Below are 16,903 nucleotides of genomic sequence, written 5' to 3' on the forward strand. Positions count from 1 at the left end.
GAAACCACGGCCCCTGGAAGTTCACTGATATTCCTAAAGCTATTCACGTAGAAACCAGGACACAGCTGCACAGATCTCTTCACCCTACTCTACTCTGTCATGTATTATTTAGGGTATCTCACAGCATGGGAAGCAAAATTAATGCCCAATATGTGCTAGTGATCTGATGACAACACAGAACGGGGCTGGATGTTAGGAGCGGATACTGCCTAGTTGAATACAGAAAATAAGTAGTTTAGGGCTCCGGGTTGAAGCTATTGGTGAATACCCCTGTGCTAGCTGTAAGAGACTTTTAAGAACCTCTCACAAAGCCAAGTTGGATATGCATGGAGCATTTGGAAAACTTTTCATATAATAAAATTCTGTCAAAAAAAAAAAAAAAAAAAGCTGGATTAAGATACATTAGCACTAGATGACTGGGCGCGGTGGCCCATGCCTGTAATCCCAGCACTTTGGGAGGCTGAGGCGGGCAGATCACGAGGTCAGGAGATCGAGACCATCCTGGCTAACACGGTGAAACCCTGTCTCTACTAAAAACACACACATAAAAAACATTAGCCGGGCGTGGTGGCGGGCGCCTGTAGTCCCAGCTACTCAGGAGGCTGAGGCAGGAGAATGGCATGAACCTGGGAGGCGGAGCTTGCAGTGAGCCTAGATCACGCCACTGCACTCCAGCCTGGGCGACAGCGAGACTCCATCTCAAAAAAAAAAAAAAAAAAAAAAAAAAAAAAAAAAAAAAATATATATATATATATATATATATATATATATAAGCACTAGTTTTTGTTTGTTTGTTTGTTTTTTTCAGGATATCCTTGAAAGAAACTTAAGTGTCTCTCTCTCTCTTTTTTTTTTTCCAGGTTCTAACTTTTACTAGTTTATTTGAAAAAAATCCTGGAAAAAGCTCTTGGATGTAACAATAAAAGGTGAATTTTTCCTTTTAATGCAGCCCTGTAACACACATTCTCAAACCTCAAGTCATCCAATATAGCTTTTGTGTTTTTTCTTATAATTCATGTGTATGAATGCATAGAGCTGCCATTTTTTAAACGAAAAAATATAGAATATCACGGTCTTTTTGGATTTCTTTTAAGGCCTTTCGGTATAGCCAAGCTGAAGTAATGCCTATGCATTGTTTTGTTATTATGGTAATAACAAGTTCTAGTTTATAGTAATATATAGCACTTAGTTGGGACTAGGAGCAAGGATATACTGCTTTTTAGTAACTGATAAATAGTATGTTTTTATATATTTTAACTAGAAGTGAGGAGAAAAAAGAAACAATTTTTAATGTATATAAAACATACTCTAATAAAGTATATGCATAAAATGATATATTAGATAAGAAGAAAAATTAAAAAGAAAACAGCTTATAATATTCCTGATTAATTAGAGTTCCTAAATATAAAAACAAATGAAAGTACCTTGTCATTTAAAAAATTAGCACATTATACAACTTTTACATATCTCGGAGGAAATAAAGATCTTGTGACACTGTTCTGAGGAATTGTTACCTTTATAAAAATCGAAGGCTTAATTTTGCAAATACAACTTTCAAGCTGTATGAGCAAATTTACTTACATGAAAGGCACAAGATAACATCACATTGAAGAACTTTATCTGTAAATTTCTTAAAGTCTAGTCACAAGTTACTGGAAACTTCATAAGGAATCAGAACTGTTTTTAACATGATATTCTGATTCATACTGAGAACTGCATACTCTTTATATCACAAATATAAACTGAAGTAAGAGTGAAGATTTAGAGAGAGAACAGTTTCTTATTTTGGATGCTACCTGCTTTATGCAGTGCTGGTTACTCAGAGCAGAAAATTAAAATTGAATTATTTTTCATTTTCTACAGCTTATCTGCTGTATTTTCAGTTTGTAAAAAAAAAATGTATTCTGACATTACTGCAATTTTTGAAGAGTCAATCACTGAAAGAAATTTTAAAGTAAAGTCCTGCTCTACTAGCTTCCTACATTGGAATACAAGAATACAGGAAGTGCGTTCAACAGGAAGTTACACAGTTCTACAGTACAACCTGTCTAAAAGACTTGCAAGGGACCAACACAGTGACTTTATCTCTTCAGATCAGGCAAAAGCAGAGGCAAATGAAAAATGATCCTTAAAAAAAATAACATATTGAAAACATTCCTGTATGAAAATGAATACTTGTTTGCACTTAGATTTAGTGCTATGGAGAGGAACTGAGGCACAATGAAACTAAGTGCACAAAGGGAACATGTCTGAAATAAAACAATTTTCAGTGTGACTGAAACTCTTCACCATTAGATATGACTTATGATAGGGTTGGAGAACTACTTTTTCATATTAAAGAACATTACAAACACCAGGGACTGGCCAAGCTATGTTTTATAAATAATATGTAGGGTGATATTAAAATTATATTGCAACTAAAATTCTAATTTTTAAATCACTTATAATTTTGATTTTTCATAAAATTACTGGCTCTTTTACCAAATTAAAATTAACTTCAAATCAATAACACCTTATTAAATTTCTGGAGGACTATTAGTTTAGCAATGATAATGTACATTTCTCAGTTTCCCAAACAAGCTCTACCAGATACACATATTTTCTTCATTTATGTCAGTATGAGATGTTCTTTCCATAGAATTTAAAGCATTTTTCAAAAAGGTTGAATATGATTCTTCAAAGAATAGCTCTTCTAATAGCGACTTGGTAGAAACAATAATGTTGTAATTGGAAATATGTTGCCATGGATGGTAACTGTTTGCTTATTCTATTCATAATGACTCTAGCAATGCATGCCATCTATGTACTTGCTGTCCTTTTGACTCTTTCATTTCAGTCCAGTGATTGAGTTCTTCTTCTCCAGAGCTGTTGAGACCTAAAGAAATCCAGCCTATCATCTCTTTACTTCTCATGCTGTGTTTGTTATATACAGACAGTAAGAGTGTCACATCAGAAAGCTGAAATAGGGCCCCTTGAAAAACAAAAGTTTCCTTGTACACTGGATTTGGCTGCCCTCTGCAGATGGGTATCTTGCATTTGGACATCTCTTGATACATGGATTTCAGCAGAGTTAACTTAATATATGTATTGGGTGGTCTATTTGCTTCCAAATTTTTGAAGTGGCTGCCTTTTATCACTTCTGCTGATAGTCTTCCAGTTGTGGCATTACAAAGCAGGCTAATGAGAATTTCTGGAACTGAGCCATGTTCAAGAGACTGACATGAGGATGTACTTTCACTACACAGCATTTCTGACATTCTCATTTGGGAGTCACGGCCAAATTTTATCTTGTGAATTGTTCCTTGTACTCTATTCTGAACCAAGATCTGGAAGCCCTCCAACATTTTCAAAACAGAACTGCTTATTAATATAGAGAAAAAGAAGCAGCATCAAGATAATACCCCAACAGCTGACAAAAATCCAACTGCCTCTGGAGATACTTTTCTAAAACAGATAAGTTCATGAACTCTACATGTTCTCTCTCCACCTTAAATTGCCATGATGTGCTCGCCATGGAACGCACCAACTGATGGCGAAATTTAAGTATTTCTTATTTCTCCTTAAAACATTCAGTTAATCTCTCTCTTTCCTTCCTTCCTTCCTTCCTTCCTTCCTCCCTCCCTCCCTCCCTCCCTTCCTTCCTTCCTTCTTTGTTTTGTTTTGAGACGGAGTCTTGCTCTGTCACCAGGCTGGAGTGCAATGGCACAGTCTCAGCTTACTGCAACCTCCACCTCCCAGGTTCAAGCAATTTTCCTGCCTCAGCCTCCCAAGTAGCTGGGACTACAGGCATCCACCACCATGCCTGGCTAATTTTTTTTTTGTATTTTTAGTAGAGAAGGAGTTTCACCATGTTGGTCAGGACGGTCTTGATCTCTTGACCTCGTGATCCCCAACTCAGCCTCCCAAAGTGTTGGTATTACAGGCGTGAGCTATCACATCTGGCCTAATCTTTCTCTTTAAAGTAGAGTGAACTAGTACCTAGAAATCTTAAGTTCTGGTATTTAATTTATACAATTACTAGACTTGATGTCTTTTAACACCCCTAGCAGGTTGGATACAGGAAAATGACACAGATTTTATTAACTAACCAAAAAAAAAGCTCAAAAGATTTACAACCCATTTTAATGTTTATGACCATCATAAATTATCATATAATGAGAAAGAATTAAAATAAAGGAAAAAGCTATCATTACATTTGTGATTTAAAGTACATGCTGATTAAAATAAAATATATGTGACTTAAAGTATATGTAACATATTCATATCCAGGAAAGACAAAATTTGTGATTACTTACTGCCTTGAACTCCCGTAGTGTTCTGTCCCTTCTTATATCACCTGATTTAGTTGTTTTTTTCCTTTTATATTAGTCTCTTTCCCTGACTTTTTTTTTTTCCACTGCTCCAATTGTGGAGATTTCTTTCTTCTTTTTTTTGGAGACGGAGTTTAGCTCTGTCACCCAGGTAGGAGTGCAGTGGTCCGATCTTGGCTCATTGCAACCTCCGCCTCCCAGGCTCAAGCAATTCTCCTAACTCAGCCTCCCAAGTAGCTGGGATTACAGGTACACACCATCATGCCCAGCTAATTTTTTGTGTGTTTTAGTAGAGATGTGGTTTTCACCATGTTGGCCAGGCGTATCTGGAACTCCAGACCTCAGGTGATCCACCTGCCTCCGCCTCCCAAAGTGCTGGCATTACAGGTGTGAGCCACCACACCCGGCCACCACTGCTCCAACTGTAAACTCAAAGACAGGACCTGATTTTTACTTTTTAACCCCTAGTCCCCTGTTCTGCCCAAGCCCACACACACTGAAAAGACCATTACTTTTATTAAAAGCTTAAGAAGGATTCCTTTAGATAGCTCGTTTGATCTTAAGACATTTTTGTGCTAAGAAAATTAGGTTGAAACTACTCACCATCATCTACAATGGATCCAAATCCTGTGACGAACACACTTGTTTTAGGTGGCAACTTTATAGACGAATCTGGGAGGCAAACTCTCTGTATTGTATTTGAAAACTCAACTCCAGTAGTGAGCTGAGCCAAAGCAATGTCATTTTCATTTGTTTCTCTATGGTAATTCTCATGAAGAATAATTTTCCTCAAATTTCGTTTCACTGCGGGTGGTGTTATAGTTGTACCAAAAGTAGCAATCCATTGAGTTGGGTCTTTATTTCTGCAAAATATGAAAAAGTAATACTTGTGATGCTTGACTTAATTCTGTAAAAAAGAATGAGACTGTATTTCTTCCCAACTATCAGTTTTATGCTCCTGAAACATCCTTTTGGTGAGAAAATTTGTAGTTGATAACATAATAGGAAAACAATAGTTCTTAAAATTATTACAATTAATTATGTACAAATAATTAATAAGTATGATTAATTTCCAATTTTTAAAGTTCTTACTAGGAACTCTTCAGATTCTCTTTTTTCCCTAATTTCAACAAACTGTGTAGAAATTAATTTTGATTTATTTGGATAATAAACATACTAAGAGGTATTTTCTCTCCATGTCACATCTTCCACCCGTTCTTATTTTATGACTCACTTGTTGGTTCTTATTTTACTGGGTTTTTCTGTGATCTTTGAAGTGAAGTGTAATTTGTCTGCTTTGCAAACCTTCATGTATATACAGGGTTTTTTCTCCACCCTACGCCCATATTCCTCCCTGATATACAAGGACTAAGTAATCCTAACTCAAATTCAGCTCCCATCACCCATGGATCCGGCCTGGTCAGTCCCTCTTACTAGACTTTGAGTTCTCCTTTCAAATAGATGCTTTTCTCTCCCACAAGGTTTATATCACCAGCAAATTCTACCTAATACTATCATCTCTTTACCTCTTTGTGGTCCTCCAAAGCCCAGTTCCTTCTTTTTAAAGTTATCCTCATCCTGAGTGACTGGAAATATATAGTAACTTGAAATTCTCTGGGTGAAGAAGAATTACTATGTTGGTGAATCATCAACCTTTAAATGTAATTTAAAAAACCTGAAAGATCAGTGTTTTCCTAAGTGCTGCACTTCTCTAAAAATGAGCAGGCAGAGGCCAGGTGCAGTGGCTCGCGCATGTAATCCCAGCACTTTGGGAGGCTGAGGCGGGTGGATCATGAGGTCTGGAGTTCAAGACCAGCCTGACCAATACGGTGAAATCCCATCTCTACTAAAAATACAAAAATTAGCCAGGTGTGATGGCATGCACCTGTAGTACTGGCTACTCAGGAGGCTGAGGCAGGAGAATTGCTTGCTGAACCCTGGAGGTGGAGGTTGCAGTGAGCCAAGATCATGCCACTGCACCCCAGCCTGGGTGACAGAGCGAGACTCTGTCTCAAAAAAAAAAAAAGGCAGGCAGATCCCAGGGAGATGGGAGGGGTTCTGCTCTCATCTATTTTACTTCTTTACAGATTAAGATAAGATTTTATTCAAACCAGAAATCTTAGGACTGACTAAAAACTAGGCACTAGATACTAGAATTCTCAGAGATACAAAGACATAATATGACTTCAGGTCTTAAGGATTTCACAAATCAATCAGATGGAGAATAAAAATTATCCCATCCCTTTATGTACTGCCAATGAGAGAGGAAGCCTCACATGATGGGCCAATTCAACACGTTTTATGAATAAGAAAATCAAGGCCCAGAAGTTCAGTGACTTGTGCAGGTGAGTGACACTCTGCTGGTTAGTGCCAAAAGGAGATGATCCAGGTCTCTTTCCATCTTTTCAAGAGTGTCTTCCCCACCCACACTGTTACACAAAGACTGGAATCATTTTTCATAGACATAAGGGTGCTAAGATTTGTCTTAAATATGATTTTGAAAATACGTTATTTCTGCAGAAAAAATAAATTTATAAAAATTTAAAGATGTGAATAATGCAATATTGTCTTCAAAGTACCACATAGTTTTCCTTCACAACAGTATACCACATTGTGCGATTACATGAAATTATTAATATATCACTTCTAGATTGCACTCTTTTTTCTCTAGGATCATCACTTTACCCAATTCTTTTGGATTATTATTATTAGCATAAAATATGCTATTATGTGTCTCCCATATTTTAAAAAATCTTTCCTTTAACTTCACAACTGCCATCAACTGTCAAATTTGGTCTGATCCCTTTCATTTAAAAACTTCTTAAAAGTGGTTTTAAAACTTACTGCATCTAATCCTCCTTCCGTTCTCTATTGAATCCATTTCCATCCCTATCACACTAGAAAATCTTTTATCAAGGTCACCAGTAATCTCTACTTCATCAAGCTCAATGGCCAATTCCCATGTAGGTCTGTGAGTACCCAGAGCCTGCACTGGACTTGCTGAAACAAGTATTTCAATTGCCACAGCTTATATTCTTCACTAAATATTAAGTTGGAATTCTGGATTTGTTTATTTTTAATTTACATAAGGAGAGATCAATTATAAACTAAAATGGAAGACACTCTCACAAAAACAGAAGTGCAAAGATTGGAGGACTGTGTGAATATGAAAAAGTTAGAAAATCTTCACAAGTGAGTGGGACTCAAATTTACCCATAAGTCATAATGTCAGTTATTTCAGGAGCTGTAAATGCACATATATAAGTGAGTCCCTTTCTCTTCTCTTGGGTGAGGAAGCAACAGATAATCAACTTAGTATCTTGGAACCATCTGGGATGTTACCCTTAGAAGGATGATAAAGCGCCTCCCAGAATCACCAAGGATAGGCTCCTTTAATAAGGTGTAGTGTACAAAAGTAGTGCCACTGGCCAGGCAAAGGGTCTCTATTTAGAGTTTTGTCTTTGAGAGTTTAAAAGGAAAAGTTTTCTGTACCATAACGGTAAAACCTCAGGGAAGAAAGGCGGTGTGTTCCTGACCTCCTTGGGCACTAGAGTGCTGTGTATGTCTGTGTACATGAAATGACACAGCTGAGTTTTAAGAGGTACAACCATGAAAAGTCCAGAGAGATTTCGCTGGGCTGTACATAACCAGTCTTGAATACTGTGAGGGGAGCAAGACAAGGTAGCAGGTCTCTCCCACCTTCCACACACCTTTCTCGACCATACAGGCCTGCAGGGTTCCTAGAGAATGCAATGAGAAGAGAGAACTTCAAGAGGGATACCTATGATTCTTTTCTTATTTGTAAAGTGATGGCAATGCTGACAGTGGGAAGTTAGAGGGATTAATTAGGAAAAAAACCAAAAAACAAAAGTAGCTGACTTTCTTCTTGAGTATGTAAGACATTAAACTTGTTACATGTGTAATAGTCTTTACACTACGATAATCTACTTATTATTTTATATAATACATGGTAGGAAAGACAGCACTAGGGTCATGAGAGAGGAAAATATATAAGAACTATAAATGACAAAACCCAAGCATCATAGATAGGGCATAGGGGAAGCTTAATCCATTTAGGGGATAGCAGGGTCTACGCTGAATGGAGCAAAGGATACACTGGCAAGACTGGACTCTTCTCATGCACTAAATCAATGGCAGATGAGGACTGTGGAAAGAAGGTTCACAGCAGCCTTGGTTAACTTACCTCCGAAAGCAGTGAGCAGCTGTGAGCAGCCATGTGTTACTGATGAGGCTGGCTCCACACTGATGGCCTGACCCTATGAGCTGGAGGCTGGCCTGCCACGGCCATTCCCCTTCCATAGCTGTTTCCCTTCCTTGGACAATTCTTTGAGTAGAAGAGGATGCTGGTAATGGCATGTTTGAAGATGTCATCCTTATTCCACAGCCTGCCACAGAAATACATGATCGTTCGTATTCATAAAAAGGAGGAAAAAAGTATATTCTGATTTGCTTTGGTTGTAGATAATCCTTTGTCCCTGCTACCTTGTGAACCATTCATAGCACTCAGCCTTTGAGCTTATTTGATACAGGTCTTGCTGATCCTATTGAGATTCAGAAGAAATGTTCACTAACATTTCAAGGCATTCAGACCAGGAATTAACTTCTGTCTCTCCTTATAAAGCATATATAGGTAATTCATCTAGCACCAAAAATGTATAGATCCTCTGCTATGTGTTTTAGATGTGTTTATAGCAACATACCTTTTAGATGAGAAAATTAAGTCTTGAAGAGGGAACACTGCTGGCGGTCACCCAGCTGGTAAGTGACAGAGTGGGATACAAAATTAGGAGGACCCACACCAAAACTAGTAGCAGTATCCTTATTACTGAGAGAGAGCCCAATACTAAATGTGGGTCATGATTTTCCCTTAACTAATGACTAAGGAGAATCAATTTATTGTGTTTGCAAAGCCCTGTACTTTAACAGATTCAAACAATATTGACCTTTTTGGTCTTTTAAAACTTGAAAGACTAGTTTAAAAAAAAAAAATTCTTCTTCCCTGGTATCAAACCCTCAATTGACTAGATTTCAAGTCAATCTTAAAAGAGACCTTAAAGTGTTACAACATTTTTAATGGGCACGTTTGTCCACAATAGACCTTAATTGTGTACCAATGCTGGAATGTGGGGTGCAGGGCAGGAAGAGGAAGAGAATTTACGTAACAGATATTTCAATAAAAATGCAAGCAAATTTTAAAAAAAATTAAAGCCTAAATGTTACCAGTTTAAAACACTCTCCTGAATTGTCAGATAATATTAAAAGAGCTATTTATAATGAATATTAATATAATATCTAGAATATTATGTAAGGTGTTTTTAACCACATCTCATAGGTCATATAAACTTAAAATTGTATTTGGTATAAATTTATAAATTTAAATACTAAAAATAATTTTAAAAGACTTACAAAAATATAAAATGAGTCTTAAAAAGCTTGGTAAACCTTACCGCTAACTTTTCTATAACTTTTTTTCATGATCTTTCACTGTGAAATAAACAGTTAATTGTGGGTTTTGATACTTACGACTGTTGAGAAGATTCCTCATCTTTCTGCTGTCAATTGCTGGAATAAGCAAAATATGAATTAGCTGGCAGAATAATATATTCCCATTTTCATGTTACCTTGTTCAATTGGTCATTAATAGAAATGCGAATTATACAAAGCATACATATTTCAAGAGAGCATGAGATTTTTCATAATCAAGTAATATATAAATAACTCTTTACTCTGATTTTATTTTTGGTCCAAATTGTATAATTTACTTTAAAATTAAATCAGAGGGCATTTTATTTCCTGATTTTGCTCGGCAAAAAGAAATAGAAACTAGGAAATTAGGAAATAATAAATAAGAATAAATGTCTCTGACTGCTTTCTTTGGGGGCTTCAGTATAATCTGAGGGAGCAACCTCCAATTCCCATCACAATTGGTGTTTACCAACCTATGTGGTTTAGGCACATTCCTAATGGCCAGTCTGAAATGGTAGCTCTATGGAGCTAAATGCATCACAGATCCCTGAGGGCCCAATTTCAAGGCCCTGATCTAACAGAGTAGGAATTTAGTCAGTGCAGGTTGATAACCTTGTCTCCCTGAGGATTCTCTCTTGTGAATGGCTTGGATGGTTGTGGCTCAGGCAGCAGGCACTAGAAGCATGAAGTTCTTTCACATACAACCAGTCCAGAGTCCCCAGTCACACCCAAACTTTCACTTCATTTTATGTTTCCCTTCCGTGACATCTTTTTTCCCTTCAAATTTATTCATTCATGTTCACTTAACTCAGATACATTAGATGTTTGTTGGGTGATTGGTTTTCTGTTTGTCAGTGAGAAAATGGAGAATTACAGTGATTTTATCAGGAACGTTGACTTCTCCCCAGAAAGGGATGCAAGCCCCAATTCCTACTAGAGGTTTCATGGATATGTCTCTTTATTTAACAGAATACATGTGTGTGGCAGAAGAAAACATATACAGTTCATTACTGAGCATGGTCAGAGAATTTAGTTATTTTGGTATTAAAACAACTTGTATCATAAAAAATCATTGTATATAACCAACAATGACAAAATTTTTAAATAAATTGTACAATAAGAAATTCTACAACAGTAACAACTCAGTAAACATAACATAATGTCACTTTTATAATGGATATTTTACTTTAGGATATATGATTGTGGCTTAGGGACATTTATATCATCAGAAATTGAGATTTCCATGTATAGAATGCTGGAAAATACTTATACTTTGGAATATAATTGATTAACAATCAAGGTGGATACTATACTCTCCATTATTTCTAATTACTTTATGAGAACATAACAATATTTGTGGGGATTCTCTCTCAAAATATATTTAAAGAACTTTCCTGATTTCTAACAACAAAAGAATTAACTTTAGATAACTTGCTTCCTAAATAAATACATGGCTATTGGGAAGGGAGAAGTCTTTTGGGTCCAAAATACAAGCCCCTCTCCCATCTTTTTTGTATTAAATTAGAAGTAACTAAACTTGGAAATACATAACAAGAAGCAATGAATAGAGCTGGAACACCTATCACATGTGAGATATATGCTAGTGTTTGAGGGAGGGGTAAGAAAATAAAAAGACACAGTTCCTGCCCTTGACATTTAAAATTTTATTTAAAACACGTTATTTTACTGCCTTCAATTACATATTGGCATAGAAATGAGCTCGGATTCCAATTAGCTGTAAGGTAGTTTGAATTTCAGTTCCCTAATTTGAACTTCCTTTTCTTCCACTTTGGGAGGAAAACAAAACAAGAACTTTCCCATTTCGTTTCATGAGTAATAAATAAGGAACGGATGAAAAATAGTTTTAAGTTGGAAACAAGCTAGAGAACCTCTTTACAGTTCATGTCACTGGCTCTTCCTACAGGGGTAAACCTTCATAAATGTGTCTTTCTTTGATACTATAAAAAATAACCCCCAGAACTGAACTGTAAAGACCTCTGTGAGTCACAATACCTGTGTCTAATTCTAGCCCCAAGGTTTGCTAATCTCATGTCTCACATCTTCTTTGAGTCTCAGCTTCTTTACCTGTAAAATGGTGAAAGTAATACTTACCCTTTGGAACTTTTGTAAGGACCCAACTATATATGATATGGAAAAAAGTTTAGAAACCTTATTAAAAGCCCTAGTAAAATATGAAATAAAACATGTTTTAATACTAAATTTTGCCTCACAGTGGAAATTTATTTTAGTTTTATTCCGTGCTGATATTTTATATACATATATATATATTTTATTACAAAAAATTACATATGGGTATATATGTTAATGGGTATATTTTACAAAAAATATCTATGTATGTTGCTTATAAAAATTAAAGAGTATTATAAGAGGAGAGAACCACAGAAGTGGCAAATAAAAGTAAAAGACTTACGTGTGAGTCTAAATGATGATTTGTTTATGGTCAAAGACAACTGTTTGGTCTTCAAACTTTGATATAAAGCCTTTTCAATTTTTTTCTTGATTTGTTCAGCACTATCAGTAGATGGGTATCGAAACATGAGCACTGTAAGAATGTCCACACCTTGTTCATCTGGACTGAAGAACAAAAAAGCAGATAAAAAATGCCATTTATCTAATCATTAATGACTTTAACCTATTAGGACTCACGTTAAACTTTAAAAACATAATGCATGATACATGTGCATACCAGATTTTTAAATTATCTCTAGATACAGAGATTAAAAATGAGTGTATAATAACCAGGAAGTGTTGGAAGCACTGTAGAAGAACTAAAGACAACATGCTAGAAATACTGGATAAAATACATACCTGAAAACAGTTGTTCACTGTCTTTACTCAGCTCATAGTTTAGAGGGGCTTGTGGGAGAAGATGTTTGTGAAATCATGCTTTATACATACTTAAATGGCTTGCTTTTTAAGGCAATTTTAGCAAAAGCTGTAACTAATGTCATTATTCTTTAGAAATGGTGTGGCAAGGCCGGGCGCGGTGGCTCAAGCCTGTAATCCCAGCACTTTGGGAGGCCGAGACGGGCGGATCACGAGGTCAGGAGATCGAGACCATCCTGGCTAACACGGCGAAACCCCGTCTCTACTAAAAAAAATACAAAAAACTAGCCGGGCGAGGTGGCGTGCGCCTGTAGTCCCAGCTACTCGGGAGGCTGAGGCAGGAGAATGGTGTGAACCCAGGAGGCGGAGCTTGCAGTGAGCTGAGATCCGGCCACTGCACTCCAGCCTGGGCGACAGAGCGAGACTCCGTCTCAAAAAAAAAAAAAAAAAAAAAAAAACAGAAATGGTGTGGCAAGGAGGATCCTTTTGTTTACCAAACTCAGTTTCCTTTGTCTCCTGAGCACAGAGGTAGATTCCATTTCCTGGACATTCCTGAGGTTTATTGAAACTTTCTAATGAATCTGGTCAATGAGATATGGAAAGAAATAATGTCCCCCACTTCCAGGTCTGGCTTCTAATAAACCTCTCATAGCATTTTCCTGCTCTCACTCTTCCCTTGTCTGCCACCAGATGCAGAAGATCCAGTGGGCAGTTTCATTTCATAATCTTAATTGGCACCCACACCATTGCCCCAACTTCTGATTCTTTGGACTGTACCTTAAAAATGAAATAAACCTTTACTATATTAAAGCACTGACCTGTTGGGCTCTTGTGGTCTGTTAATAGATAAATGATTAAAGAAAGCAGTTATAAAAGAGAATCATTTGATAAACAGTTCAAATGTATAAATTTATATTGTGATGTGTGGGGTTAGAAAGCCTCAAGAAATCTTTTGAGAATGAATTTAATTTGAGAGATAAAAGAAAAGAAGAAAGGAAGAAGAGGAGAAGGGGAAAGAAGGAGAGAAAAGTGGAAAGGAGAAAGGAAAAAAGGTAAGAAGGTATGAAAGAAAGAAGTGCAAGAGAAAAAGGAAAGACATGGGTTCCTTAATCATTTAACCATATTTATATTTACTTTATCACCAAGAAGTGAAGCAAACAAATATTACAAATATATATACACACATGTTATAAATATATATACATATATAAATATATATAAAATACATGTTACAAATATATACATATATACAAATGTATATATACATATATACATTTTATATACATATATACATATATATGGAGAGGCATATATCACTATGGAATCTAAGCTTTTTAGACAACATGTAAAAACATTCAGGATGGATTCTGTAATTTTAGTCTCTGATAATAGCTTCATGATTCATTTTTGTATATTAGTTTTCACCAAAGCATCAAAATGAAAAGCCATTTTAAACTAACAATAAGCACTGTCATGAAAGAAAAACTTTACTGAGGAGAAAGTCATTGTCTGATGGTGGGGTAGGCTTAAAATGAGGAAAATGAAAAAGACGTTAAGTTCTACTTAGCCCCTAACTTAAGAGGCCGGGGGAAGAGGGAATGTCAGCTGTGTCATTCCCCTGTTTCTTATATTTTTTTCCTCTTTTTCTATCCAACAGCTGAGATTTTCTTGTCACAAAGCACCTTACTACTTTCTATTGTGATTGAGGAATAGGTAGGAAACCTTGGGCTGCTCAAGATTTGTGAAATCTGTGTGTTGCTGTAAAGACTTGCTCAGGGCAGCTAAGCAATTAGGTTCATCAAATACCTCATCTTAACAGTATTAACTTGAAATTACAAACCAAGTTTACATACCTTAATTTGATAACATGAGATTTGATAAATCGACCGTCTACAGAAGAATGTCGAAATATCCTAGACATCTGATTTTTAAAAAATAAGTATTAGTCTTCAGAACTTAAAAGTAAAATAAAAAAATAATAATAATTTTAAAAAAGAAGTATTAGTCTTAAGAAAAGTGTTATTCCTTGTCTTAGCCAGAGACTTAGGCAAAAAAAAAAAAAAGGTTTTCAGCTTATTCCCAGTCATGTTAATGGGTATATTGACAGTTGTAAGACTAAACCTGGGGCCTAATCTTTGTGGAACCAAATAACCACAACGAAATTGTTCAACTTTGCTAAGCCTCTGTAAAATGGGATAACAACAATATCTGCCTTATACAGTTGATTTGAGAATTAGGTGAAATTACGTCACACATTTTACACCTTGTCTGGTATCTATTAAGCTATTGATGATAGTTTTAAATACTATCAAGTAAATTAAAAGTACATGCTATTTTTTTAAGACAGCATCCTCATTTCTAAAAAAGCCTACCTTGTTTGCTGCACTCATCCCAAATATGTTATCTCATCAGTACTGATAGAATTTGTTGATTTCTTAAATGATTATGTCATCACTAGACCCTTTGACATGACTTGAAATGATTTCTGCCATGTGACTCTGACACCCTCACTTATTAGTCATCTCTGTGAGAGACAGGATTTCAAAACTGGTACTCTGCTTGGGAGTAAGTTTCACCACACTCTTATATCATCAGCATTTCATTACTTAGCTTTTCCAGTCTAAGCCATTGGAAGTTTTTCAATATTCAGGAAACTGATTTCCTAAAGGTTTCTGATTCCAGCTGGCTATTGAGACACTGCCTTTTTGTCAAAAAAGCACTGGGATAGTTGGGTGTGGTGGCTCACGCCTGTAATCCAAGCACTTTGGGAGGCCAAGGTGGAGAGATTGCTTTAACCCAGGAGTTCCAGATGAGCCTGGGCAACATGGCAAAACTCCATCTCTACTAAAAATACAAAAATTAGCCAGAGTCATAATCTGTTCTCAAAATAAATAATAAATAGATTAAAAAAATTTAAAAAGCACCGGGCTGAGAGTTATAAGTCAGAATAACAAGTCGATGTAAGTTTACATAAGATCTATTTCCATGGTAAATTTTGCCCCCAATTTCTACATCATCTCAGGAGAAGGAAAGTCTCTCTCCCCACAAGATTCCTTCCTCTCCCTGACTCTTCTAATGTGGTAATAATGCCCAGTAGACTTTACCTCCTAAATGTTAAATCCACTTCCCTTGATTCAATCCCATTGCTATGGTCTCAAATCAGCTCCTTAGAAACTTGTATCTGGGCCTTTGCAGCAGCCTCCTCATGGCATGTTGATGTGGTTCTACCCTATCTTCTGTCCCCTCAGTTGTTCCCTCCGAATGCTGCAACCAGGATGATATCTTTAAAATGCAAACCTGAGTATATTAGACCCCTGCCTCAAGCTCAATATTTCCCTCAACACAATCTTACCCCTTCATTGGCCCCTACTTTGCCCCATCCCTACCTTCAAAGTCTTCTCTCTCTCTCTCTTCTCTCTTCTCTCTCTCTCTCTCATTTTAAGGTATTTATTTTGTAAAAGTTTATATGGTAATATCCTAGATAGGACTTGAACAGGTACTTAATATATATTCAGTGGCAAGACTAAGTACATTAAGAGAAATAAAAGAAAACTAGGTCACCAATAACAGTTTATAGGACAATAACCACTTTCCTGGAAGAAGAAAGATATTCAACCTAAGAAAGAATAGGCCGGGCGTGGTGGCTCACTCCTGTAATCCCAGCACTTTGGGAGGCCGAGGTGGGCGGATCACAACGTCAGGAGGTCGAGATCATCCTGGCTAACAAGGTGAAACCAGGTCTGTACTAAAAATACAAAAATTAGCCAGGCATGCTGGCGGGCGCCTGTAGTCCCAGCTACTTGGGAGGCTGAGACAGGAGAATGGCATGAACCTGGGAGGTGGAGCTTGTAATGAGCCGAGCTTGCACCACTGCAATCCAGTGTGGGCAACAGAGTGAGACTCCATCTCAGAAAAAAAAAAAGAAAAGAATAGAAAAAAGAAAGAACAAGGAACACTTACAGAAGGAAATATCAAATTTACATACTTAGAAATCATGATACAGTTAACAGAGAAAATTTTGCTTAAAGTTATACCTCGTTTCTTGATTTGCATTAGGGTAACACAGTTTCTCAGAATAACCATGGAGACCTCAATTTTCCACCCAGAGTCGAGAGTAAAACCACTGTCCAAATAACATGGTCGCCTTCCATGTTTAATATAAGGCATATAATTATCATTTCTAGCTGAAGGCTGGTGATAATTTTTCTACTTTAACTATAGACATTGAAAACTGTTACTAAAATTCCTGCTACAAGGAT

The 16,903-nt window shown here is 36.5% G+C and overlaps 2 protein-coding genes across 2 annotated transcripts in view; both read right to left on the reverse strand.

Annotated features, from left to right (window-relative positions):
* LOC105463608 (transmembrane serine protease 11F) overlaps nucleotides 1–16,903 on the reverse strand; it is a 77,524-nt gene that overhangs the window by 6,951 nt on the left and 53,670 nt on the right. The window contains exons 4-8 of the mRNA XM_011710816.2: nucleotides 14,498–14,565; nucleotides 12,229–12,392; nucleotides 9,855–9,893; nucleotides 8,515–8,716; nucleotides 4,914–5,173 (exon numbers count right to left, since the gene is read on the reverse strand). Of these exons, the coding sequence (XP_011709118.2) occupies nucleotides 4,914–5,173; nucleotides 8,515–8,716; nucleotides 9,855–9,893; nucleotides 12,229–12,392; nucleotides 14,498–14,565 (733 nt within the window). The remainder of the gene's footprint in view (nucleotides 1–4,913; nucleotides 5,174–8,514; nucleotides 8,717–9,854; nucleotides 9,894–12,228; nucleotides 12,393–14,497; nucleotides 14,566–16,903) is intronic.
* LOC139362201 (putative synaptotagmin-14-like protein) lies at nucleotides 2,763–3,344 on the reverse strand. The gene has a single exon (XM_071092666.1). It carries the CDS (start codon nucleotides 3,342–3,344, stop codon nucleotides 2,772–2,774), a length of 573 nt encoding a protein of 190 aa, XP_070948767.1. The 3' UTR covers nucleotides 2,763–2,771.

Source organism: Macaca nemestrina, chromosome 3 (assembly GCF_043159975.1).
Source record: "Macaca nemestrina isolate mMacNem1 chromosome 3, mMacNem.hap1, whole genome shotgun sequence".
NCBI lineage: Eukaryota > Metazoa > Chordata > Mammalia > Primates > Cercopithecidae > Macaca > Macaca nemestrina.

Bases quoted from the DNA above. Each gene is read 5' to 3' on its own strand.
- LOC139362201 (XM_071092666.1), bottom strand. From the start codon at position 3,344: ATGTTGGAGGGCTTCCAGATCTTGGTTCAGAATAGAGTACAAGGAACA.